This window comes from Electrona antarctica (assembly GCF_951216825.1).
Source record: "Electrona antarctica genome assembly, chromosome: 19".
Classification (NCBI taxonomy): domain Eukaryota; kingdom Metazoa; phylum Chordata; class Actinopteri; order Myctophiformes; family Myctophidae; genus Electrona; species Electrona antarctica.
This window is the reverse complement of record NC_136800.1, coordinates 39,895,586-39,922,847: the sequence shown is the minus strand read 5'-3', so window position 1 is coordinate 39,922,847 and position 27,262 is coordinate 39,895,586. Positions and strand designations below refer to the sequence as shown.

The 27,262-nt window shown below is 43.8% G+C and overlaps 1 protein-coding gene across 3 annotated transcripts in view; it reads left to right on the top strand.

Annotated features, from left to right (window-relative positions):
- Nucleotides 1–21,956, top strand: part of slc6a9 (solute carrier family 6 member 9) — a 112,318-nt gene extending 90,362 nt beyond the window's left edge. For all 3 annotated transcript variants that reach the window (XM_079529683.1, XM_079529681.1, XM_079529682.1), the window contains 11 exons: nt 2,579–2,710; nt 4,935–5,238; nt 7,630–7,762; nt 9,847–9,981; nt 10,284–10,387; nt 16,221–16,458; nt 16,831–16,965; nt 17,849–17,948; nt 19,911–20,011; nt 20,791–20,961; nt 21,270–21,956. In XM_079529683.1, coding sequence (XP_079385809.1) covers nt 2,579–2,710; nt 4,935–5,238; nt 7,630–7,762; nt 9,847–9,981; nt 10,284–10,387; nt 16,221–16,458; nt 16,831–16,965; nt 17,849–17,948; nt 19,911–20,011; nt 20,791–20,961; nt 21,270–21,518 — 1,802 coding nt within the window. In that variant the 3' untranslated portion in view covers nt 21,519–21,956. The remainder of the gene's footprint in view (nt 1–2,578; nt 2,711–4,934; nt 5,239–7,629; nt 7,763–9,846; nt 9,982–10,283; nt 10,388–16,220; nt 16,459–16,830; nt 16,966–17,848; nt 17,949–19,910; nt 20,012–20,790; nt 20,962–21,269) is intronic.
- The last annotated feature ends 5,306 nt before the right edge of the window (nt 21,957–27,262 follow it).

Below are 27,262 nucleotides of genomic sequence, written 5' to 3'. Positions count from 1 at the left end.
TGTTAGGAGACAACCTGATCCTGTTTAATGTTAGGAGACAACCTGATCCTGTTTAATGTTAGGAGACAACCTGATCCTGTTTAATGTTAGGAGACAACCAGATCCTGTTTAATGTTAGGAGACAACCTGATCCTGTTTAATGTTAGGAGACAACCTGATCCTGTTTAATGTTAGGAGACAACCTGATCCTGTTTAATGTTAGGAGACAACCTGATCCTGTTTAATGTTAGGAGACAACCTGATCCTGTTTAATGTTAGGAGACAACCTGATCCTGTTTAATGTTAGGAGACAACCAGATCCTGTTTAATGTTAGGAGACAACCTGATCCTGTTTAATGTTAGGAGACAACCTGATCCTGTTTAATGTTAGGAGACAACCTGATCCTGTTTAATGTTAGGAGACAACCTGATCCTGTTTAATGTTAGGAGACAACCTGATCCTGTTTAATGTTAGGAGACAACCTGATCCTGTTTAATGTTAGGAGACAACCTGATCCTGTTTAATGTTAGGAGACAACCTGATCCTGTTTAATGTTAGGAGACAACCTGATCCTGTTTAATGTTAGGAGACAACCTGATCCTGTTTAATGTTAGGAGACAACCTGATCCTGTTTAATGTTAGGAGACAACCTGATCCTGTTTAATGTTAGGAGACAACCTGATCCTGTTTAATGTTAGGAGACAACCTGATCCTGTTTAATGTTAGGAGACAACCTGATCCTGTTTAATGTTAGGAGACAACCTGATCCTGTTTAATGTTAGGAGACAACCTGAAACCTTCAGAAGATCCTGTTTAATGTTAGGAGACAACCTGAAACCTTCAACAAGATCCTGTTTAATGTTAGGAGACAACCTGATCCTGTTTAATGTTAGGAGACAACCTGATCCTGTTTAATGTTAGGAGACAACCTGATCCTGTTTAATGTTAGGAGACAACCTGATCCTGTTTAATGTTAGGAGACAACCTGATCCTGTTTAATGTTAGGAGACAACCTGATCCTGTTTAATGTTAGGAGACAACCTGAAACCTTCAACAACATTTGGGCTCCTTTCTCAATGCTCTGCCTTCATTGACTCCTCTTGGGTGATAACGTATTAACAATTTGCTGTTCCTGTGAAAGTTGTGGCACACTTTGCTATGCCATTACTTTTAGGGCTCGAAACCCTGGTTTTGTAGTTGTCACATCTAACAATCTAACAATCTACTTTTGCTCATTTTGAATTTGAATCCTGAGAAGTAACAGTTTTGGACATAATGGTTTCCACCCGACAGAGACGAATTACATTATGCTACTTCATAATTTATACTTTTTCAGTATGTTACATTTTGAAACATGTAAAGGAATTGTAAGACCAAGGTATCACTATACTATACGGTTATTTTCTGTGATACTTCCCTGCCAAAAGCAATTAGATTTGTGTCTGGTTTAAAGGACAGCTGTAGAGTTAGATTGACTACTAAACGTTCTTTATGTATTTAATTCTGAAAGTAAATGCAGACCCTTACTGGTCCAACACCCCAGATTGTCCTGTGTTTGGAGATCCACCAGCACCATTTAAAGTCTGTATAGTTTAATTCGGTCAAGTAACCTCTTAACCGTGCCAATATTCCAAGTCCTTTCCTTGGCATCAGTCCCTCTTATGTTCACATGTTTTCACTGCAAATATTTGGGTTAGTCTTGTATGTTTAGCGGTCACAGAAGCCCCCGTAGAAGGTGTACGTATGCTCTTGTTTGTCTTTTTATCAGCAGGTTGTGATGTTCTGGTCTGAGAATTAGTTGTACTGGGTACATTTTAGCGGGGTTTTTAACCACTGTTTCAGAATGATTCACCATTTTTGGTAAATGGTAAATGGTGCATTTATATAGCGCCTTTATCCAAGGCGCTTTACAGAGATTGTGCATTACATTCACCCATTCACACGCACATTCATACACCGATGGCAGCGGAAACCATGCAAGGTACCAACCAGCACATCAGGAGCAATTAGGGGTTCAGAGTCTTGCTCAAGGACACTTCGACAGTAACTCTGGGGGAGCCCGGGTTCGAACTGGCAACCTTGCGGTTTCCATCCAGCCACTCTACCCCTGAGCCATCGCCGCTTTCAAGATTTGAAAACTGTGACTCGCTGTGAGCTTGTTTATGATGTCTGCTATAATAGCCAACCTGACAATGTATAAAATATGGAAATAATTGTGATGCTATAGTAACTGGGGAACGCCTGGAACCCCCCCAAGGACCCCTGGGTGTCCCCACACCCAACTTTGAGAACCGCTGTCCTACAGCTGGTATGGGCCAGTGTGGTTCTCAAAGTGGGGTCTGGGACCCCCAGGGGTCCTTGAGGGGGTTGCAGGGAGTCCACAGCTAAACTGGTAACTCTCAGACTGAGAGTGTACAATTTGGTTCAATGTGTACACTCTCAGAGTTCTGGGAGTCCCGTGGCCCTAACTGGGGGTCCTTGAAATGAAAAGGTTTGAGAACCAGTGGTTTTGGGGGACATGGCACTAACACTAATGATGTAACCGTGTGTCCCTGGAAATGTGACTGACTTGCTTGTCTTGGTGCGTGCGTTGTCCAGGTGCCTTCATGCTGCCATACTTCATCATGCTGGTGTTCTGTGGGATCCCCCTGTTCTTCCTGGAACTGTCCTTCGGTCAGTTTGCCAGCCAGGGCTGTCTAGGAGTCTGGAAGATCAGCCCGATGTTCAAAGGTCAGTGCATCCACTTGTGACGCCCACGATGCGTTCATACCGGGTGTGCGTGTGCGTGTGCGTGTGCGTGTGCGTGTGCGTGTGTGTGCGTGTGTGTGTGTGTGTGTGTGTGTGTGTGTGTGTGTGTGTGTGTGTGTGTGAAAGACTAGTTTTGAGAGTTTTCTATGCACTACGTGCATACTCAAAGCGCTTTACAGTGGTCCATTCATCCATACATTGGGACTATCCACTATCCACATTTGGGAGCTGCTCGCTAAGATGTGCTGTACATAACTGGTAAATGGTGCATTTATATAGCTCCTTTATCCAAAGCGCTTTACATAGGTTGTGCATTACATTCACCCACATATTCATACACCGATTGTGGCGGAAACCATGCAAGGCACCAACCTGCACAATTCAGAGTCTTGCTCAAGGACACTTCAACACTAACTCTGGGGGAGCCCGGGATCTAATTGGGAATGTTGCAGTTCCCAAGCGGCCGCTCTACCGGCCACTCTACCGCTGAGCCACTGCCACCCCCAGTGGGGGCTGTCTGTGTAAGCCATCGGATCAGACTTGACATAGAGGTACAGTTGGGTGCCACCGATATTGTCCCTTATCATTTGACCCATTTAGGCCTGACCTCAAAATTAAGTTTTCTGAAATAAATATTTTCACGATTTTTCAAAAATAGCAGATCTACAAGCTCATAGCGCGCCACCGAGTGGCGCGCTATGAGCTTGTAGATCTGCTATTTTTCAATAGCTAAATTATAACATAATGTTTAAAACACCAAAAGGGGTTCCCGCCCAAAATGGGTTAACTGTCCTTTTGCGCAGATCACGCAAACCTCAGCAAAAAGAAAAGGACAATATCGATGGCCTCCAACTGTATGAACAGATACTCATGTCATGGCTTTTTCTACCTTTTGTCACCATCTTTTTTTGGCAGATTCATTTTTTTTAACCCAACCAAACACTTTCCAGATTCATTTGATCGTTGCGTTCTCTTTTTTGCTCCATTTGCCATCTTGAAAAACGTTGGCTGACCTTCTGAGCTACAGATAAAATGATTGCGTTCTTGCTCCCAACTCGTGTCATTTCAGATACCATTGGCATCCAATGACAGGACACCCTTTCAGTTACCACTTTGACGATGTCGGATCATAACCAATTTAATGTACACATAATTACGCTAATTGGACAGCGCTGAGTCGGCAGAAGCGGGCTTCGGACCACTCTGCTCAGGCACTCGCTTGGCCGTCACTTCTGTCAGGCACGCCTCGCAGGGTTCAAGACATCTTCAGCCATGTTTTGAACTTGCCAACATTGCCTGGTTCTCAGTCACGTCCACATTCCATCATCAGTCACGTGACAGCACTTCTCTCACTCTGAGTTGAATTGTTGCTGTGCAACCGTTGTGTTGGTGCTGGTAATCATAGACACCTGTGGTCATAGAATGCTGAAGTGCTCTTGAACGCGGCTCTGAGGCCTTAGTAATGCATTGTGTGGCTGCCAGGTGCAATGGAAAGCAACACTTTTGCACATGTTGGACATGAAAAAGCTCCTACTACAACTGTCACGGTTGCATGTTTTGCCTATTTCACTGAATTTGTGTTTTCCTAATCTCCCAGTCCCATATCCATCCCACAATACAGTACTGTAGATGGTACAGTACTGTGATGACATGGTCAACAGCACTTTTCTTAACAATGTTACAAAGTGCTTAGACAATAACAGAACATTGACACAGAGTAAAATTAAAGGAACTATATGCAAGGGATCATCAATGGGGAGCGGGCCATTATTGAGAAATAAGCAGGGTTTATTTCTCAATAATGACCCACTCTCTGTTGATTGTCCCACTTATTACAAGGCTAAAGAAATAAATAAAAATAAAAAAGTCAGCGGGGGTGTCGAATGAGAGGATGGAGGCACTATGTGTCTCCTCACTGGCAGCCGAGGCAGTAATAGTATAATCGCAATGTTTGTGCGAGTCAATTTATTGCCTTTAATGTCACCAATTAAATCTTAACACATTGAGAAAAAAAGATTTTGATTTTTTTTTTTACATTTTGTGCCCAAGACGTCCACAGACAAAATGTAAAAATAAATCACAAAAATCAAAACCATTTTTTTTCCCATGTTTTAAAATGTATTCCCTGTGATGCTGTGACATGGCTATTTAATAATCTTGACCATTATATTGTCTTACTAACGTCTCTATCTCTGTTCGACTCCAGGTGTGGGCTACGGCATGATGGTGGTGTCGACATACATCGGCATTTACTACAACGTGGTCATTTGCATCAGCTTCTACTACTTCTTCACGTCCATGACCAACCTGCTGCCATGGACCTACTGCAGCAACCCCTGGAACACGCCCGCCTGTGTGGGCGTGATGGACTCTAGCAGCGGGACTCTCAACACCAGCCTGGTCAAGTCCATTGCCAAGTTGGCCAACGCTACCTCCAGCGTGGTGGCGGCGGGCGTCACAGAAGTGGTCAACAAGACCAAGAGGACCAGCCCCAGCGAAGAGTACTGGAGGTAAAGAGATGTGTTAGAAACGCTGTGGTTGAAGTTTCAGAACAATGCATGATTCATTGCTTCATTGATAAAATGCACACAGGCCCTATATCATACTGTCATACTGTCACACGCAGATCGCAAAAAATGTGCTTTTCTTCGTGATGTTTTTTAAAAACACTCCATTTTCGGTAGCCTGGCTCCAGCTCTGAATTGCTAGCTACTCCCATTAAAAACAATATGTTGAGTAAAGCGGAGAATTTTTAAACCTTTTGAATTTTGGAGGGGAATTTCTTTGACTGCAATGACATGCCCGAAATAGGGACTCCAGGCTTAAATACGTGTTGATTCCATGCTCATCGTTGACTTATTATGTTGAAGCTCAGATGCTCTAATGGGCAGCTGGACATGGTGAAAGGGCTCTACAAAACATGCTCCAATCAAACAACGCTGTTTACACGCTGTATAAAAAAGTTCCAGAGTTCCAGTTCCAGAGTTCCATACTGTGAATGGAAACGTTTTAGTGATTTTGTCATTGATTTGTGAATACCAATGTGGATTAAACGAGGTGAATGGTTGGTTGTTTGGCTAATCGTGGCTAAGCGCTAATCAGCATGCAGAAGGGCTTCAGAACGCCTACTGCTTAGTGCATTCTTGGTTCATTTTTCAAACACTCATTTTTGAGCAACAACCAGGATTAGCATTTCTCGCAGTTCACTTTTAAAGAAAGTCAGACTCCTTTTTTTCTGCAGTTGAAGTAGTGCAGTAAAGTGATTGTTTTTATAGGCACACACCATAGAAACCTGAATAGAGCCCTTCATGTGATATATTTTATATATGTGTGAGCTCAGATCAGATCAGTATTAACCCTCAAAAATGTTGACCTGAGATCAGATTCTAAAAATGTCTTCTACATCCTGACAGTTTTCTGAAAAAGCTATGTTTCTATGTCAGTCGTTCTTCGATTTTTCAAAAATAGCAGACCTACAAGCTCATAGCGCGCCACCGAGTGGCGCGCTATGAGCTTGTAGATCTGCTATTTTTCAATAGCTAAAGCATAACATAATGCTAACACCAAAAGGGGTTCCCGCCCCAAAATGGGTTAAGACTTGAGAAGACAACTGGCATATCCACAAATGCTCATGACGAACAGTTTTAATGTAACAACTTGGAATAAAATCCTCCTGCATTAGAAAACAAACATTTACATATAGGGGAATCCTCCCCCTCAGGGAGATATGAGGCTCCTAGGCTTCAATCTTTGGATAACCGTTATGTAGTTCTGCAAACACACTCACACTTCCTTCATGTGTACATGATAGGTTATTCAAACACAGTGCTGGCATTAACAAGTATTATGCAATTATGCACATACGCTTGTATGTTCTGAGGTCTGGGTGGTTCTCTCAGCACACCATGAAGAAAGGGCCACTTGTTTCTTTCCCCTCTGTCTGTTGAAGTAAGCCATTGTTTTGGTATGGCTGCTGTTCGCTGTGCCACACTCCAGCCTTGAAATATGGGCTGCAGCCGTGCATACAGGCTATATCTGGACAATTCTCCTTCTATTATTGTAGCGTTTGCCCCAAGTGATTCAATACCAACTCCTCCATTGTTAGTCAGCTTTATTAATGATCAAGTCATTTGAACAGGCTGCTGTTGGTCGTAGCCTACCACAAAACACACAGAGCAGACAGCTCTCAACATGCAGCAGCAACAGAAAAACAAAGAGAACTCTTCCTCCGAACCACTGGAAATATAAAGGCTATTTTGTGTCCAGCCCTTAGCTTTAGCCTCTCGCCCTGTCGACCATATATCCCCCAGCCTACAGGTGGGACCATATATCCCCCAGCCTACAGGTGGGACCTACTGTATCTCGACAGCCAGATTGACTGGCAGGCTGGATTCTCAAATGTTTTTATACCACAAGCCCATTTTATGGGGGTAGGTTTTTGGCGAGGCTACACATGATTTTTTTAAATTGAAATAAAGCATATTTTAATATTATAAATCATGAATTGGTAGCCTTGAATTGGAGTGAGAAGAATGCAGTGATTCCTGCTGATATTGTGTTACAGAAAAGTGTTTCTGAACACATTTGGAAATGGAAGCATATTCTAGATCTTTTGCCAGAACCTTAAAAAAAATGAAAGAAAGAAAGAAAACTTTTTAAAAACAAATAAGACAGACGTAATGGGAAGGATGCATGTTTCTTTTTTCAGTTGCAAGCCCAACTTCATCTTCCCGTGACCCCACTTGGGGTCCCGACTCCCGAGTCCACCCATAGTTTGAGAGCCTCTGCTCTAAAGTGCCTTCTTACAGTTTGACATTGTACACTGACATGTCTGTATGTATTTAATGTTTCTCGTTTTCCCTTTTAATTAATCCCTCTCTCTCCCCCTCCCTCGTCGTCAGAAACTATGTGCTGAACATCTCAGATGACATCGGTAACTTTGGCGAGGTGAGGCTACCTCTCCTGGGCTGCCTCGCTATCTCATGGGTGGTCGTGTTTCTCTGTCTCATCAGAGGAGTCAAGTCTTCAGGAAAGGTCAGTCTCACAGCTCTGACATCACTCTATAGTTGAAAGGCGTTGTTCTGTTTTGCTTCTAGAGACTCGGGCATTGGGTCTGGACTATGGAGAACCATGGAGAACCATGGAGAACCATGGAGAACCATGGAGAACCATGGGTCTGGACTATGGAGAACCATGGAGAACCATGGAGAACCATGGAGAACCATGGGTCTGGACTATGGAGAACCATGGAGAACCATGGAGAACCATGGGTCTGGACTATGGAGAACCATGGAGAACCATGGAGAACCATGGAGAACCATGGAGAACCATGGGTCTGGACTATGGAGAACCATGGAGAACCATGGAGAACCATGGAGAACCATGGGTCTGGACTATGGAGAACCATGGAGAACCATGGAGAACCATGGGTCTGGACTATGGAGAACCATGGAGAACCATGGAGAACCATGGAGAACCATGGAGAACCATGACTATGGAGAACCATGCATTGGGTCTGGACTATGGAGAACCATGGAGAACCATGGAGAACTATGGAGAACCATGGAGAACCATGGAGAACCATGGAGAACCATGGAGAACCATGGAGAACCATGGAGAACTATGGAGAACCATGGAGAACCATGGAGAACCATGGAGAACCATGCATTGGGTCTGGACTATGGAGAACCATGGAGAACCATGCATTGGGTCTGGACTATGGAGAACCATGGAGAACCATGGAGAACCATGGAGAACTATGGAGAACCATGGAGAACCATGGAGAACTATGGAGAACCATGGAGAACCATGGAGAACCATGGAGAACTATGGAGAACCATGGAGAACCATGGAGAACCATGGAGAACCATGGAGAACCATGCATTGGGTCTGGACTATGGAGAACCATGGAGAACCATGGAGAACCATGGAGAACCATGGAGAACCATGGAGAACCATGCATTGGGTCTGGACTATGGAGAACCATGGAGAACCATGGAGAACCATGGAGAACCATGCATGGAGAACCATGGAGAACCATGGGTCCATTGGGTCTGGACTATGGAGAACCATGCATGGAGAACCATGGAGAACCATGGGTCCATTGGGTCTGGACTATGGAGAACCATGCATGGAGAACCATGGAGAACCATGGGTCCATTGGGTCTGGACTATGGAGAACCATGCATGGAGAACCATGGAGAACCATGCATTGGGTCTGGACTATGGAGAACCATGGAGAACCATGCATGCACTGTTTACAGAAGTGTGTTCCAAATGTGTTGTGCCCAAGACACACCAACTGTCAAGTAAAAAATTCAAGCTGTCAAGTTAGGTATTCATAGCAGTTCAAGCTGATAACACTTCACGGTGAGACACATCAGCTTTGTTTTTTGTGACAGTTATGGGGAGGGGTGAATAATTAAAATCAATATATATATACACTGTATATTTTTACACAGGGATGTGCTGACCATTGGGAAATCTGGGACAACTCTGTCCGGCCGGTCCAGTCCAGGCCAAACCAGGCCGGCCGTTTTTATGAAAAAACAAACAAAAAAACAAAACATCTACAGTATAGACGTCAATCCGTGTTTTCAGGGGATTGCGATAGAGGGCGTTCAACCGCAACCTGTGAGTTCATCTAGGGCTTACGGATCAGAGGACAACCGGGAAAAAATGCGATATAAACAAAACCAAGCCGGAAGTTATAGAATTATAGGATTTCACAAAACTACATTTTTCTTTGCTTTTCGTTCCTAGACAGTGTTTTGGTGAAAACAAGCTTCAACTGCTAATAACTAAAACACAGAACATTTCCGAAACACACTTGTGCAAGTAGAGACTATCTTCTTTCTTTGGTGTTTACATAGTAATGGAACAAAAATATTCTGTGGGTCTCAAAAATGCTGGCAGTGGCTGCAGACTAGAGAAACTCAATGTCCAGGGACATCATTTATATATAGTGATGATAATATTTTTCACGTATTACTATGTGGTTGTCACAAAATCCTATGGAAGACCTGGACCAAATGTGTGGCAAACATGTTGTGAATTGAAACATGTGGTGTGTGTGTGCGTGTGCGTGTGTGTGTGTGTGTGTGCGCTTGCGTGTCCAGGTGGTGTATTTCACAGCCACATTCCCATACGTAGTTCTGACCATCCTGTTCATCAGGGGAATCACTCTGGATGGAGCCGTCAACGGTATCAAATACTACCTGACTCCACAGTGGGAGAAAATCCTTGATGCCAAGGTACTGTACCACTGTAACATTGATTGATTGATTGATTGATTGATTGATTGATTGATTGCCACCCAACATTCATACTGTAGACAGACCGATTTTCTGCATTCTCTTGTGCTCTGGATTTAATGGTGTGTGTGTGTGTGTGTGTGTGTGTGTGTGTGTGTGTGTGTGTGTGTGTGTGTGTGTGTGTGTGTGTGTGTGTGTGTGTGTGTGTGTGTGTGTGTGTGTGTGTGTGTGTGTGTGTGTGTGTGTGTGTGTGTGTGTGTGTGTGTGTGTGTGTGTGTGTGTGTGTGTGTGTGTCCATCTAGGTTTGGGGAGATGCTGCATCCCAGATCTTCTACTCTCTGGGCTGTGCCTGGGGCGGTCTCATCACCATGGCCTCCTACAATAAGTTCCACAACAACTGTTACAGGTTGGTACCCCTAGTAGGTCCTGTTAGTACCGGAAACAAGAAATCCGCCATTAGCATCTGTCAGATATTTCAGAGGAAGGGAAAGTCAAGTGAACAATGCAAATGCCGACTTCAGCTATTTCTCCACCAAAGTGCGTTGATACATAAAGAAAAATGAAAAAATCTATACATCTGTGCATCAAGTGTACTCATGCACCAATACAGTCGGATTTAAACTTTAAACCTTTTTAAAAATTGGTTTTAACAATTAGAGTGCTTAACTAATTCATCGACCAGTTACTAATTAGCATCCTGCCAATCTGGCGATTCAAAAAACATACATCATTGAGTATTTAATACCAGTAAGACGCCCTGAGGGCGAGGACGCTTGCATGCATCCGCCTGGGTGACGGCAGACTGCTGGGTGAGCGAGGACGCTTGCACGCATCCGCCTGGGTGACGGCAGACTGCTGGGTGAGCGATGACGCTTTGGCGTGGGGGGTCAGATCAACATATGGAAGGAATTCTGCACTGCCCATATATGGAACGTGCCTTGACTGAGTGTACAGGGTTTGATGAGGTCAGATCAACATATGGAATGTCAGAACAGGAAGGACGGGTGGGAAAGGATAAACATATGTCAGAACCGGTCAGCTCCATATATGGAGATCTAAGGGTTTGAGGTCAGATGTGGAGTTGCTGGCTGGCTCCATATATGCAGATCTAGGTGATGATCCAGGGTTAGATGAGGTCAGTGTCGTGATCGTCATATGTGGAGATGGCCATATATGGTGGCGTGACGTGTCACAAGGCGTGATGTCACGAGGCGTAACCATATATGGAGGCGTGATGTCACGAGGCGTAACCATATATGGAGGCGTGATGTCACGAGGCGTGACCATATATGGAGGTGAAATGCGACCTGCGGTGCCTTTTCTTCTAGTGCAATTAATTGCTTCTGCAAAGTTACGAATGTTTACCTTCTTGAATGGCAGCGGTAGCCGAACGGATTGCGGAGCGGTCTTGATACCGGAAGGTCGCCAGTTCGAATCAGCGGTCCGACACGTTAAAATTACCACCGCTGAAGTGCCCTTGAACAAGGCATTGAACCACTACGATGAAATGTTCTATGAGCAGGGCCTGGCTGGAAACAAGTTCTTGAGCTTAGCCCAGATACCCTGGGTAAATATAGTAATCATTTCATTTCATTTCATTTCATTTCAGCTCTTATCTAGAAAAGTAGCTAGTTATTCATGTGTATGATGAGCCTGTGTACTTTACTGTACAGTATGTGTATAACTAAGTGTGAAACCTTTGGTTTACATGCACGTATCTGTGTCAGGGGCAGGGCTTCTGGTTTACATGCACGTATCTGTGTCAGGGGCAGGGCTTCTGTCTGTTTGGTGTACATGCACGTATCTGTGTCGGGGGCAGGGCTTCTGTCTTTGGTTTACATGCACGTATCTGTGTCGGGGGCAGGGCTTCTGTCGGTCTGTAGTGTCTGTTTTTGTCTTTTGCTCTCATGCTGCAAATTCCCACAGACAAGTGTGCGTACTGCTTGGGGTTGTGGTGAATTAAGCAGCGTGTGTGTGTGTTGCTGGGCTGTTCAGCAAGAAGCACTGACAGATGGGGTGGTTCCACTTGTCTTTTCATTACAACCTGGTGCATCCATCATGCCAGTTCACATTAACTGCGAAGGTGTGAACACTCTTGGCCACATTGCGAGCCAGGCTTCCTGCTGAGGCGGCCTGGCTCACATCGAGTTCACATCCCAGTGAAGTTTAGGTAGCTATTTGGGCACAATCTGGACCAATTAGGCCTATGTATTTAATGTATGCCTTGAACGCTGAAAACGTCGTACATGCTTGGTTGTTAAATGCTTATTGGTCAGCCCTAGGGATGTTGAATCTGGATTCATGTCTGATTGTCACCACCCTGATTGTGTAATTATGTAATTAACTGTTAAGGATCCCTGGCTAAAACCCATTCTGGGCGGGAACCCCTTTTGGTGTTTTACCCCCTCAGGCCGGGAACCCATTTTTGGGTTCTGTACAGTATGTACAGTATTCAAAAATGTAAAAATGTTGAAACCTTAGGTCAGGATTTAGAGGCCTCAGGCCTAAATGGGTTAAAACATTATACTTGCCCTCTATAACTAAATAAAAAAATAAAAACACCTTAAACATTTTATTTCTTTCGTGAAAACAGAATATTTCACTCAATAGGAACTGATCCCGTCGCAAGTTGACGATGTCATATGTCCATGTGTGGTCCAGCCCTATGTAATGTATGGGATGCACATGCTAATACAAATTATTTAAAAATATTGCTTTGATGCTCATATTAACCTACGGAGCCCCTGAATGGCCATGATAATTATTATCATGGCATGGCATGACGATTGACGAGATAATATCTTGTACGGACGAGATAATAATGATCTTGTCCGGACGAGATAATATCTTGTCCGGACGAGATAATATCTTGTACGGACAAGATACAATATATTTTGAATGCATGGCCATTCAGGGGCTCCGTATTAACCTTAGGAAGTATTACGTTTTTTATTAGCATATGCATTCCAAACATTCCATAGGGCTAGACCATATGGGCATATGACATCATCAACTTGCAACAGGAGCAGTTCCTATTGAGTGAAAGATTCTCTATTTATGAAATAAATAAAATATTGAAGGTGTTTTTATTTTTTTATTTTAGTTGTAGAGGGCAAGTATAATGTTTTAAGGCATATTTGTCTTATTAGCCAGGGATCCTTTTAAGCTTAAAAGTTACAGTAGGCTATGTAAATCAATGGTCCCATTACTGTAAAATGCCAAATGTTTTGTAGCATATAACCTAGGGCCAATCTATAAAAACTACAGGTTGGATTGCCAGGTACTTACTGTGCAGCATCATTATTTTTAGCATCATTATTTTTAGCCCTGCTAGTGGCAGGTGTTGAAGCATGGCTGTTGGTTTGGTCCCAAATATCATATCTTGAAAACTGCAGGCTGGATTGCTGTGTAACATCATGCTCCGCCTATGATTGGCTGTGTAACATCATGCTCCGCCTATGATTGGCTGTGTAACATCATGCTCCGCCTATGATTGGCTGTGTAACATCATGCTCCGCCTATGATTGGCTGTGTAACATCATGCTCCGCCTATGATTGGCCCTACTGATTTTGGTGACCCATCCTCTAGCGCCACCATTTCGCAAAAAAAGAAAGAAAAAAAAAGGAAATACCTCTTGCTCACACTTGACAAGATATCTTGAAAACTTCCTCTGCTCCCCAGTCACCCAATGGCCTTTCTTAGTGCCTAACTGAAGAACATAATTGTTAAGAAACCTGCTCGTTGAGGTTTTTGGTGGGTGAACCCTAACCATTCGAAGCCCATTTGCCCTGTAGTGACGATGACAATGTTGTTATTTTGGTCTGGTTTGCTTTAAGGAGCAGCACAACCACAGCAGTAGAAGGGCTCCCTCGTAACAGAGATCTTGTATCTCAATGGAATTCACCTGTAAAAGAATAACGGTCAAATACAACGATAACGTACAATTCATTCTTGCCTGATGGAGCATATATTATGCTTGAGCACTTGCGTCTTCCCAAGTCCTGGGGCCTCACCGATTGCAAATCTGAGCAGGCATGTGCACTGAAATGTCAAGTGTGAACACACATGCGGACACACCTGAGTTGCGATGTGATTGCAAACATTTGCATTGTAAAAACAAGTGTAGCCATATCCAAAGATAAGCATGGCAGGGGGGGGGGGGGCTGCAGTAAGAGGAGAGGACAGGCACACATAGGCGATGACGCAAAGATAGAGGGATGAGAAAGGAAGTGAAGGGCCGACTGTACATGCATGTCACAGTGGTGACAGGATAGAGAGCTTGTCTTAGACAGTACTGGAGGTAATGAGGCCACTGTACAGAGAGGGACACGAGGAAAATGCAGGGGGGGGGTTGAGAGTTGAGAAAAGGAGGACCTGTCATTCAGCCTCTTCCTGTAAGGCACGCGAGGTTTCACTGCGGAGTGCGGAGGGCTCAAGTTGTAGGTGCCGAAGAGGAAAGTCTTGACTAAATATAAATGAGGGACGGGATGGAGAGACGTGAGATAAGGGGAGGTCAGCAGGAGCGACAGAGATAAAGAAAAACTTTGACTGTGTTTTGACTGCAGTTAAGGAACCTGCGTGCCTCTGAGCCTATGTGCCCCAGAGCTGGTGTGCCTGAGGGTTGAGGGAATGGGGATGGTGGGTTCAGGGAAGAAGATAAGGAGTGGAGGAAGATGCTGCTGAGTCCCATGTGAGGGAGCTGTAGGTTGTGTGGTCCCCACGTGCTGAAGGAGCAAGCGTAGGAGGGAATATAAACTGGGGGGGTGGGGGTTTGAAGGCAGAGCATTATCATTTTGTTCTCCTGCCAGGAGTGTGTGAGGTTGTGCGTCAGCGTGGTATCTCCTCGTGCAGCAGCACAGTCAGTCGCATAATCATCTTCCTTGGCAGCTGTGGCTCTGGAGGTAGGGTGGCCTTGTGGGAACCAGAAGGTTCCCGGTTAAATCTCCGGCTCTTCCTGGCTTCATGTTGAGGGTGCTACCTTGCATGGTGGCCTCCACCATCTGTGTGAATGGATGAATGTAGCACACATTGTGAAGGATTTTTCATTTCATTTCATTCATACATTGGGAGGTGAAGCGGCGGACAGTCGACGCCAGCGTCCTCACTTCCCACTTTCACACACCAATGGTGGCAAGCTTACACCGACCGACTCATTGGAGGCAATGTGGGGTTCAGTGTCTTGCCCAAGGACACTTCGACATGTGGACAGGAGGAGCGGGGATTTGAACCGCCGCCCCGGGAACTTTGCTTTACCTCCTGAGCCACAGCCGCCCCCGCCGATACCTGGCCTCCTGCAGCACCCAAGTGGCTTAAAGCTGAAATGCAGTCATTGTACCTTATCATAATAGGCCTATCTCACAGCCCGTTTTTCACGCCCACTTCCGGTAAATAGTGGTGACTTTAACATGGGCATTTACACGTTTTTTTCTCTGGAGAATCTAAGTACATTTTCTAATGTAAAAATGTGACAGACCAATATTATTATGAAGCAAACAATATGGTAAATCAGCTCGAACAGATAGAACAAACCTTACCTTGAGAAAACAAAAGTTGTAGACTTCTTAAATTACCTCTGTTAACATGAAGCGTCTATGGAGTGACGTCATGCTATCACCACTAACCCCGAAAGGGGGCGTATTAAGGGGGGCGGGGAAATTCTGTGAGATAGGCTTATTTGACTTGTAGAAGGTTGGGACTGGGAGTTCAAAAGGATTGGTCTGTAGTGATCTATCTAAGGACGAGGGCTTTCAAAACGGAAATTAAGTTTAGTATTAATACCGTATCTGGTCCTAAGTGGACATGGTTCTGGATTTGTTTGTCTTCTGTCAAAGCTATAGAGTTGAGCATTTTATGGGGGGTAAAATGGAAATTTGTGTCCTATACATCATTATTTGAATAAATTCCTTTGACTTAAAAAATAGATAAAAATACTTTTACTAACCCTTGCCATTATTACAATGTGTACGCTAGCAATCAATATGGGAACCCATCGGCAAAAAAAGGAAAAACAGTGCCCTCTGCTGTTTGTTTCGAATCTGTTCTTGAGAGATTAGCTAGCAATTAACTGCATCTGAAAAGACTGTAATAACTTTTACACTCAACTGCCAGCATGCTAGCTAGTTTCAGCCGCAGTGTCACTTCTCAACAGCATGCTCAACTGCACTGCTCACGTTGAATCACTCCTGACGCTTAGTTTTCTCTGTCTCTCTCTCTGTCTCTCTCGCTGTCATATATCCAGGGACAGCATCATCATCAGCATAACGAACTGTGCGACCAGCGTGTACGCGGGCTTCGTCATCTTCTCCATCCTGGGCTTCATGGCTCACCACCTGGGCGTCCCCGTGGACGAGGTGGCCGACCACGGCCCGGGGCTGGCCTTCGTGGCCTACCCAGAAGCCCTCACTCTGCTGCCCATCTCGCCGCTCTGGTCCCTGCTGTTCTTCTTCATGCTGATCCTGCTGGGACTGGGCACGCAGGTGAGACCAGGGAGCACGTGTCCATGAACATGTTCACGATTTTGTTTGGTTCGGTGTATTGGTGTGAATTCGGTCTCAAGGTTGAGAATACCACAATACGGGTATTGCAAGTGGAATCACATTATCTCTGTTTCACTTAGTTTTTTACCATTTTAGTTATTTTCTTAATTGTTTGTTTGTTTGTTTTGTTTTGTAAAGCAACTTGCTAAGTATAGAAAAGCTACATAAAATGCATGTATTGTGTGCCATGGTTGGAATGCCGTACTTTATGTCTAACTTCAGATCTTTCTCCTGGCTGATATTGTCTGAGACTTTAGCTCATTATTATGTGTATCTCTGTGTTTGACCCTGTGTTGTTTGCTGTACTTGTAGTTTTGCCTGCTGGAGACCCTGGTGACGGCCGTGGTCGATGAGATCGGAACAGACTGGATCATGAGGAACAAGACGGTGGTCACTGGGGGAGTGGCTATAGTGGGCTTCCTGCTCGGGGTTCCACTAACCACACAGGTACATCACCGTGGTTACTGGGGGAGTGGCTGTAGTGGGCTTCCTGCTCGGGGTTCCACTAACCACACTGGTACATCATACACGTTGCACAAACACATAGCATTGCTGTCGAGCAGAAAGCTTCATAGTTTAACCTTTTTTCTTTATCTATATATATATATATATTAATGGCCTACTTAATCATACACAGCATCACACAAAAGTAGCAAATCCTCAAGCTCGAAATCGACATGTTTTGAGCTTCTCGTCTGCTACTTTTTGAGTGGTGTAAACCACTCCTACGACTGGCTTTGTTAGTCTGTCTGTCTGTGCAGAAAAAATGAGCATGGTTGCTACGATCACCCAGTTCACCCGGGTGTGATTTCATTACGTCAGACATTACGTCAGACCACAGCTGATCAGGCTATATAAGACCTTACACCACTCAGTTCACACGGGTGTGATTTTTATACTTTTGAATTTGAATCCTGAAAAGTAACCGTTTTGGACATACAAGGTTTCCACGATTTCCAGACGACACAAAGTAGGTAGAAAATGGCTCTTATGTGAAGATTATTGATTAAAAAAAACTTAAATGGTCCAGAATTTCCCTAAAAAAAGATTTGATTGTGAAATAATCCTTTAAATGTAATAACAGTGCCGGGTCTTGAACCTGAAGGCCGCCATCATTCATGTGGCTTCCTTTTCCTCGTTGGGGAAGGTACTTTTCTCGCTGTATAGTCATACTCACTTTCTAGTGGCGTGTGATGTGCATTAGTGCTGCAGTGCATGCAGAAGAGGTATTGGGATGTTGTATGAGGGTAGTGTGACATCTAGTGGTGGAACGTTGTCTATTGCACTTTTAATATTGACTTTTGCCTTTGTTTGCTGTGTGTGTGTTTAGGCAGGAATCTATTGGCTGTTGCTGATGGATAACTACGCTGCTAGCTTCTCTCTGGTGGTCATCTCCTGCATTATGTGCGTCTGTGTTATGTATGTCTATGGTAAGTAACCGCGGTCATCTCCTTCTGTATCTCACCACTACACACACGTAGTAGTGAATTATTCTATTGATGAATCTCTGGAATTATTTGAATTTGAATAATTCGAATAAACAATTATTATTATTTTAATATGTTTCCTTTCTATGTTTTTATAGGTGTTATTTATCAATGATAGATTATGAAACGATTATTTATTTATTTATTTTATAATCATTTAGACCTTGAACACCTACGTATACGTTGTTACACTTTTCAACATTCATTTAGACTGGGCCTCGGGTCTAAATGGGCCCTACTCTGCCTGGTGCCCTGTGACTGACTGTGTTGTGTTGCATGATGGGTGGCCTGTGACTGACTGTGTTGTGTTGCATGATGGGTGGCCTGTTTCTGTCTGTGTTGTGTTGCATGATGGGTGGCCTGTGACTGACTGTGTTGTGTTGCATGATGGGTGCCCTGTGACTGACTGTGTTGTGTTGCATGATGGGTGGCCTGTGACTGACTGTGTTGTGTTGCATGATGGGTGGCCTGTGACTGACTGTGTTGTGTTGCATGATGGGTGGCCTGTGACTGACTGTGTTGTGTTGCATGATGGGAGGCCTGTGACTGACTGTGTTGTGTTGCATGATGGGTGGCCTGTGACTGACTGTGTTGTGTTGCATGATGGGTGGCCTGTGACTGACTGTGTTGTGTTGCATGATGGGTGGCCTGTGACTGACTGTGTTGTGTTGCATGATGGGAGGCCTGTGACTGACTGTGTTGTGTTGCATGATGGGTGGCCTGTGACTGACTGTGTTGTGTTGCATGATGGGTGGCCTGTGACTGACTGTGTTGTGTTGCATGATGGGTGCCCTGTGACTGACTGTGTTGTGTTGCATGATGGGTGGCCTGTGACTGACTGTGTTGTGTTGCATGATGGGTGCCCTGTGACTGACTGTGTTGTGTTGCATGATGGGTGCCCTGTGACTGACTGTGTTGTGTTGCATGATGGGTGCCCTGTGACTGACTGTGTTGTGTTGCATGATGGGTGGCCTGTGACTGTGTTGTGTTGCATGATGGGTGCCCTGTGACTGACTGTGTTGTGTTGCATGATGGGTGCCCTGTGACTGACTGTGTTGTGTTGCATGATGGGTGGCCTGTGACTGACTGTGTTGTGTTGCATGATGGGTGGCCTGTGACTGACTGTGTTGTGTTGCATGATGGGTGGCCTGTGACTGACTGTGTTGTGTTGCATGATGGGTGGCCTGTGACTGACTGTGTTGTGTTGCATGATGGGTGGCCTGTGACTGACTGTGTTGTGTTGCATGATGGGTGGCCTGTGACTGACTGTGTTGTGTTGCATGATGGGTGGCCTGTGACTGACTGTGTTGTGTTGCATGATGGGTGCCCTGTGACTGACTGTGTTGTGTTGCATGATGGGTGCCCTGTGACTGACTGTGTTGTGTTGCATGATGGGTGGCCTGTGACTGACTGTGTTGTGTTGCATGATGGGTGCCCTGTGACTGACTGTGTTGTGTTGCATGATGGGTGCCCTGTGACTGACTGTGTTGTGTTGCATGATGGGTGCCCTGTGACTGACTGTGTTGTGTTGCATGATGGGTGCCCTGTTTCTGACTGTGTTGTGTTGCATGATGGGTGGCCTGTGACTGACTGTGTTGTGTTGCATGATGGGTGGCCTGTGACTGACTGTGTTGTGTTGCATGATGGGTGCCCTGTGACTGACTGTGTTGTGTTGCATGATGGGTGGCCTGTGACTGACTGTGTTGTGTTGCATGATGGTTGCCCTGTGACTGACTGTGTTGTGTTGCATGATGGGTGGCCTGTGACTGACTGTGTTGTGTTGCATGATGGGTGGCCTGTGACTGACTGTGTTGTGTTGCATGATGGGTGGCCTGTGACTGACTGTGTTGTGTTGCATGATGGGTGGCCTGTGACTGACTGTGTTGTGTTGCATGATGGTTGCAGGCCACAAAAACTACTTCAGAGACGTTGAGATGATGCTGGGATTCCCTCCTCCACTCTTCTTCAGGGTCTGCTGGAGATTCGTCTCCCCTACCATCATCGGTGTAAGTACACGCGCGCACGCACGCACGCACGCACGCACGCACGCACGCACGCACGCACGCACGCGCGCGCGCACGCACGCACGCACGCACGCACGCACGCACGCACGCACTCACTCACTCACTCACTCACTCACTCACTCACTCACTCACTCACTCACTCACTCACTCACTCACTCACACAGTTGAATTACTGTGACTCACTTTTGATGATACTGTGTATGTTGTCAGTGCCCTGCGAAAATGTCATTTTCATGTAATCAACTTCTCACATCACATGGAACATGACCTGAAATTTGTCAGAACATTTCATAAGTTAACAATGACAAATGCCAGAACATTTGGGATTGCATGAACCGGTGTAAACTCATAAAAGCGTGCCAACCCTATTTTATACAGTCCCTGGCATCTTGGTCTTGGTGACACATTGTTATTATGGACCTGACCTACATTTCAATCCGGGCGCTGTTGCTTTATTCCCGATATAAAGTTTTACTGCAAGTCTGATCAGTGGTATTTCCACAGAAAGCATATTAGTGCACTAATCTGCTATGTCGTCGTGTCGACCAAGAAACACGGTGTGATGGATTAGTGTTCTCAACTTTTTTTTTTCTCTTTTTTTTTGTCATGTGATAATATGACCAGCCATAGCTATTTTTTCCTATTAAAATCCCACTGTTTTTAAACTAGTATTCAACAATAAATGAATCGAGATGATGATGATGATGATGAAGCCCTCGTAAACTTTTCCCTCTCTTCTTCTCTCCCACATCTCCTTCCAGTTCATTCTGATTTTCACGGTAATCCAGTACAAGCCCATCATGTACAACGACTACGTGTACCCCAATTGGGCCCTGCTTATCGGCTTTTTCATGGCCATGTCCTCGGTGGTCTGCATACCCATCTATGCCCTCTACAAGATCTCCAAATCCCCGGGAAACACCTTCATGGAGGTACGGTGCTGTGTCCCCTTGAACACCTGGGAGAAAAGTGCTTCTCCTGGCTTATCTGCTATACTTTGCACAGTGGTTGGTTATAATGCACCATAGACAAAAAAAAACAAAAAAAGCATACATGTTAATTGCCAAATATCTACTACAGAGGACCTGGCACACAGTTTGACAACACTGGGACCGAGGTCTGCATTTCTTATGTATGTATTGTTTTTCATTCTCCCTTTCACTTATTCTTTCTTGTCTCTCTGTGTGGCTCTCTCTCTGTCTCTCCTCTACTATACCCCCCCCCCCCCATCTCTCCCTAGCGGTTGCGGGCTGCATGCAAGGCAGACCCCAAGTGGGGCCCTGCCCTACACGAGCACCGGATAGGCCGCTATGCGCCCATGGCGAACGAGCCGGACGCCGTGGAGGTGTGCCCACTCAAGGAGAAGGAGAAGGAGGAGCCGAAGGAGGAGCAGCAGGAGCAGGAGAAGAAGGAGGACATCAGCCTCACCATCCAGGGAAGCAACGGCTCCACCACCAACACACACAACAGCCCCAACCCCAGCGCATAGACACTGGGGGGGCGGGGGGGCCCACATTACTGAGGGGAGGGGAAGGCCTCGGCACGCCCCACCACCCCCCCCGCCCCAGCATCTCTCCCTTTCCCTCCCTTCATCACCTCCCATGTCCTCCAACCTCATACCCACCCATTCTCCTCACCCGACTTTCCCACAGTCCTCTGTGGGGGAGATCCCATTCGCTGGAGACCTTTACATATTGTAAGGGCTTATTATTTCTGTCCTAACCTCTTCTATCTGTCTGTCGTCTCTATAGAAAAGAAGAAAGAAAGAATGAAAGAAAGATAAATTAGGTCATCGTCCCAAAAGTTCCTTCTTCTTCTTTTTCTTTTTCTTCTTTTAGTCGGGGTTTGGGGATGTTGTTTAATTTTGTTTTTTCCTTTCATTTTTCTTTTGTACAACTTGACCTATGTTTCTTCTTCTTATTGGGGAGATGGAGGCAGATCCTGTGGAAATACGCGCAGCTGGAGGGGCACTCACTTTTTCCCCCTTGTTTCTTTTTTGTTTGCTAACGTTTATCCGTTTGAAATCAGCAGCTTTCTAGTGAACGTGCTGGCGGTTTGAAAGCTGGAGACAGAATGACTTTTCATAGTATGATTCTGTGCAGGGGAATATACGTTGTTTCATGGCACAAAACACTGATCTCCACCATAGTCACCCTCCGTTGAGACGAAGCCCGTCATTTCATGTTGCTGCTTGAGGGTGACTCCGAGCACAAGGAATTTACAAGCACACTTTCTGATCGTTTTTTTTTTTTTGTACCTTTTTAGTGTCACCGCTGCTTTTAAAAATGGCCACTGCTGTTAAACATGTGTAATATGTGCACATGCTCACAATGCGCACACAAATTACACACATGTTCAAACACAAGGCATGTTTGTCTCCAGCTTTCTAAATGTCCATCCTGACTGAAGCCCAAGAGTTCCTAATAATACCCAATCTCAGGGTCCCGAAAGAGCTACAATTCCTGGGTGGACGTTCTTCCTTACCTGTGGAAACCTTGCTTCGACTACAGGGGCTTAATAATCTAGGATTGCAGATTTTAGGGAACTAAAATTGGCTAGTGTTAATGTTTCATTGTTGGAAATCCAACGCGTACGAGCGGCGCACGTCTAGAAATAATATAGGTGGATGCAACTCATTTTTGTACATAAAAGTGCCATCTCTTTTTAAGTCTTCCAAGCGTTCTTTCCAAGTGAAATGCATCCTGGTACGTGGCGGGTCACTTCAGGCGGCTTGACCAGAGCATCCTGGTACGTGGCGGGTCACTTCAGGCGGCTTGACCAGAGCATCCTGGTACGTGGCGGGTCACTTCAGGCGGCTTGACCAGAGCATAGGATAAAGACGCACAACGTTCTTGTGTCACGGTAGTCTATCACAACATGTAGCCATGTGCCCCCATCAAGGCATGTTACCAAAAACGTGTTCAACATGCATGAACTTTTGTGTCTTTCATCACTTTTTTTTTTTTTTTTCAGATAGAAAATATATATATATATCAGACTGGTATCCATTCTGTCGCTTTGCAACGGAACTTTAAATGTTTTTGTAGGCATTGTTTTTTAAAAGCTCTGAGCCAAGCGGTCGGGTGACTATACGTGAAAACGGGAAGGAGAAAGGCCAATCGGTTGGCTTGGAGATGGAGCTCGTCTCCAGAAGATTAAGGAAAAAACAAACAAAAAAAACTTTACTGAATTACGTAGGTTAAAATGTAGTTGTATAGTATTGTTATTTCAATAGAATTGTCTTATTTTACCTCTCATTATTGTAAAGTAACATAGTAAATAATTATAAGGAAGACAACATATGTTTATTTTGTAAAGAAGTTACAGAATCTTATTGAACATAACCGTACTGTTTACCATTCCTCAACCATGACTTGATTCGCTGTCACTTTGTTGGAGGGTGTGATAGGGTAGCTTTGATAGGATAGTGACTGGTGTTCTGTTATCTCCAACGTCTCAGTATGTCCACGATGGACATATCATAGTAGAGCTATGATCTTAGCAGTATTGACTTCTGAAAATGTGACATTTTAATGGGAGAATAACAATGGGGGAAATCACCACAAAGTCACGCTAATACAGCAAGGATCAGGAGTCCATAAGGACACTAAAATGTAAGTCTAGGTCATTAATATAGCCAGCCTAACAGACTCGAGACTCAAGGTGCTGTGGCTGGACACTGGTTCAGAAGCGATGAAGATGAAACGTTCATCACAGAGTAGCCTTAGATATAGTGAAGGCGAACACAATAAGCTCAAAGTGGGTCTTGTTTTCCAAATGGTCATGAATTAAACTCACTTATTTTTAATTAGTATTTTTTTAATGGGCTTTTTTGTAATAGAAAGCCTCTCAGTATTTAAATAAAGGTTACTGTCTGTCACACAACGCAAGACTTAATAGAGCAGACGAGATCCTGTTAGTGACTGTGCCAGTTCAAAACATTTTAATCTCATCCATTCACACATGTATTTTTACATAACTATTCTCCAGAAATGATATCTTGTGAATTTTTATCAATGATAAAAAAAACATCAAATTGTTTCATATCAACTACAGCTAAATCGGGTTCTTCCAACACTTATATCATCTTCGAGGAGCATTATAATGGATGGTTTATAAATTCATAACAACAGATGGGCCGTAGGGATCCATTAGTTGGCAGCAGCTATGTACACTGTAAAAGAAAAAAGCTGCTGTTTAAAAATAATATATTTTTATGATACCCCATTTGCATGAGTAAACTGGCTGAATGGCTGGAAGTGTTCACATGTCAGTGCATGATGGGGGAGCTGGTTTCATCATTATGTCTTGCTTAGGGCTGCAACACTTCCATGTCATCGATTACAAATATATATTAAGAATCAATCCCTATATTTGGGGCATGTCATTATTGGTGAAGTAAAAAAAAAAAAAAAAAGTAACAAAGTATGTTTCACTATTTTTGCATGACACTGTTGTGCAACAAAGTAGAAAATGACACTTAAAGGATGCATTTAGACATTTTCAACCTATCTTCATATAAGTGGTACCCACTCATGCTTATTAAAAAAATTGCACCATTTTTGTCTACTCTGCCTGTGTCTCAGAGAAGGGCTGTGGACAGTTCAGAAACCCGCCAATCAGTGACATCAATGGGGAATCCAAGTTAATAGAAATTGCAGGCTTCATATTCCTGAATTATTTGCATGCTATAATGGAAGCCATTGTTCTTGCGTTAATAAAAAACAAAATAAAACATTTGTTGTTTGAAAGAAAAAGAGTACAGTACAGTACAGTGCAGTACAGTACAATACAGTACAGTACAGTACAGTACAGTACAGTACAGTACAGTACAGTACAGTACAGCACCACTCACTTCAAACATATCATGAGCGTTAGTGAGGACCAATTATAATATGTAGATAGGTTGAAAATGGGTGAAGTCGTCCTTTAAGTATTTAATTGACTTGTTGATGTGTAAAATTGATTTAAATGTCTATAACAAAAAAATGCATTTTGATTAGCAAAGAGTAATCGCTAAGACTAAAGGATAGTTGCAGCCCTAGTCCTGTGTACTGTATATCTGCCTTCTGTAGCCAGTGGTGCGTAGCCTCCACAATGCTACCATGCTATCTAGCTATATCACACCCCTCAACATCTTTGCTGGTCTGCCTATCCCTTTGTACAGTCATGTAAAAAACAAAAAACATAGTAACTGTAAGACCGATGTGTACTGTACGTGTGTGTTTTTCTTTGTTTTTATTCAAGGGACGGGAGGTGTGTTTGAGGTGTGCATTGTTTGGGGGTGGGGGGGCTGGGGTTTGATCACTGTGTTATTTTCTCATAGTGTCATTTAGACCATGTTGAGTGTTTTGTGTATTTTCTGTGTAGTGGACTTCTTGCTGAGTCTGCGTCTAGCGCAGCCATAGTTTCATATTGATGTGTGTGTAGTACCTCTAATCCACCACAACTAGCAAAGTCCTTATTCTGCTAACGTGCATTTTAATAATATTTTTGTTTTGTTTTTTTCTTTCTTTTGTTTTTTTACTAAAAGAGAAAGAAAGCTACACATGTTATGTTCAGATTTTAATCACCTTTTATCCAAGTTCAAAAACACTGCTCTTTTTGTCTTATTGAAGTTGTATTATGTAGAGAAATAAATATGAGATAAAAAGCCAGCTGATATCAAAATTGCCAAACAAAAAGCTTTGGATGTAAACTTGAACTACAAAGGAACGCTTGGTTTTGACTGTGAGGTTGGTGAGAACGCTGCAGGGGGAGGAACGCTTATCTGTGTAACACTGGTGTGTGTTACAGTACCTAAAGCAGTGTTACACATCGCAGGGCCGGCGCTGGTACAGGTCAGGATAACATACAGCCAGGCACACTACAGTGGAAACCTGTTTACAATCCGTTTACAGAGGTACGTGTTTGGCCTTTTACCCAAACTGTTGTTTTTAATCTGGGATCCGTGTTTTATAAGACCTTACATGTGGCAAAAAAAAACAAACAAACACACACAGAGATAACTCGAATGCCAAAATCACTAACATGGTAAGAGAGATTGAATCGACATACTTTTAAAGCTGCTTTTTATGAAATGTCAACATCCACATAGTTGCTTCCAAGATGAGCCTGCGAGGCACATTCATTGTTTACTCTACTGTGGTAGTGTCTCTGTTATGACACTGTACAATATCACTGGTCACCTCCTCAATTAGTTTTACCTTCCATCTTGAGAAGCACTTTGTTATATAATGTTGATACCAGGCTAGTATCCAGTTACTATTTGAAATGGACTTGTTTTGCTTCTTCTCAGCTGGTCATTTTAGACTGGAGCAGATAGCGTTATCTCATATGGGTGAGACTACACCCATTTGGCCTTCCAGGAAGACCACATCCAACTGTGAAATTAATTGAAAAGGGTTTCAATGAAGGATTTACACTGGCCTGGACATACTAACACTATATGTAGTGACCTCATACAAAGATGGCTGTTAAGCCTCTGGATGTTGAAGAGGACTCGTAGGTTTTGAGCTATTCTGAACACAAACTGACAGTGCAACTTCTCTACTGTACTAAAAAATAAAGTAAAACTGATCCCCCCTCCCCAACTTTATTATTTTTGCAGTTATCTGTAAATTGCAGAAATTACCTCTTGAAGTTCTTACTACTACTCATAAAAAGAATTATGTCATCCTTGTCGTCTCAGCACTTTAAAATAATTTGTGTTCATAAGCAACAGGAAAAACATTATAGTAGCACACTTCCAAGTACATACAAAATACATCAAGTTAATGCCTTTTTCAATGGTCTGGCTGGAAAATAAATACTCAGTGGATGAATTCTGTGTTGTTACTATGCCAATGTAATCTATCATGGGGAAGAGAGGAAAGGAAAAGCACAAATGAAAAAGAGAACACAGTTCTTCTGGTGTCTTCTATCATATCTACTGTATCTATCTATATCTATCTATCTATCTATCTACCTATCTACCTATCTATCTATCTATCTACCTATCTATCTATCTATCTATCTATCTATCTATCTAACCATGTCTCTTCTTGTTCTTCAACCTTTAGGGCCAAAATCCATTGAAATGTTTTAGTCCTGTCAGATGTATATCGTAAACTGTTCAATTACGAAATGGAAAATAAAATCTATTTTAAAGATCAACGCATTGTGACGTTTTTGTCCCATATACTGTATTCATGGTGTTTATTGATTCCATAGGAGGGGCTAGCACCCTCAAAG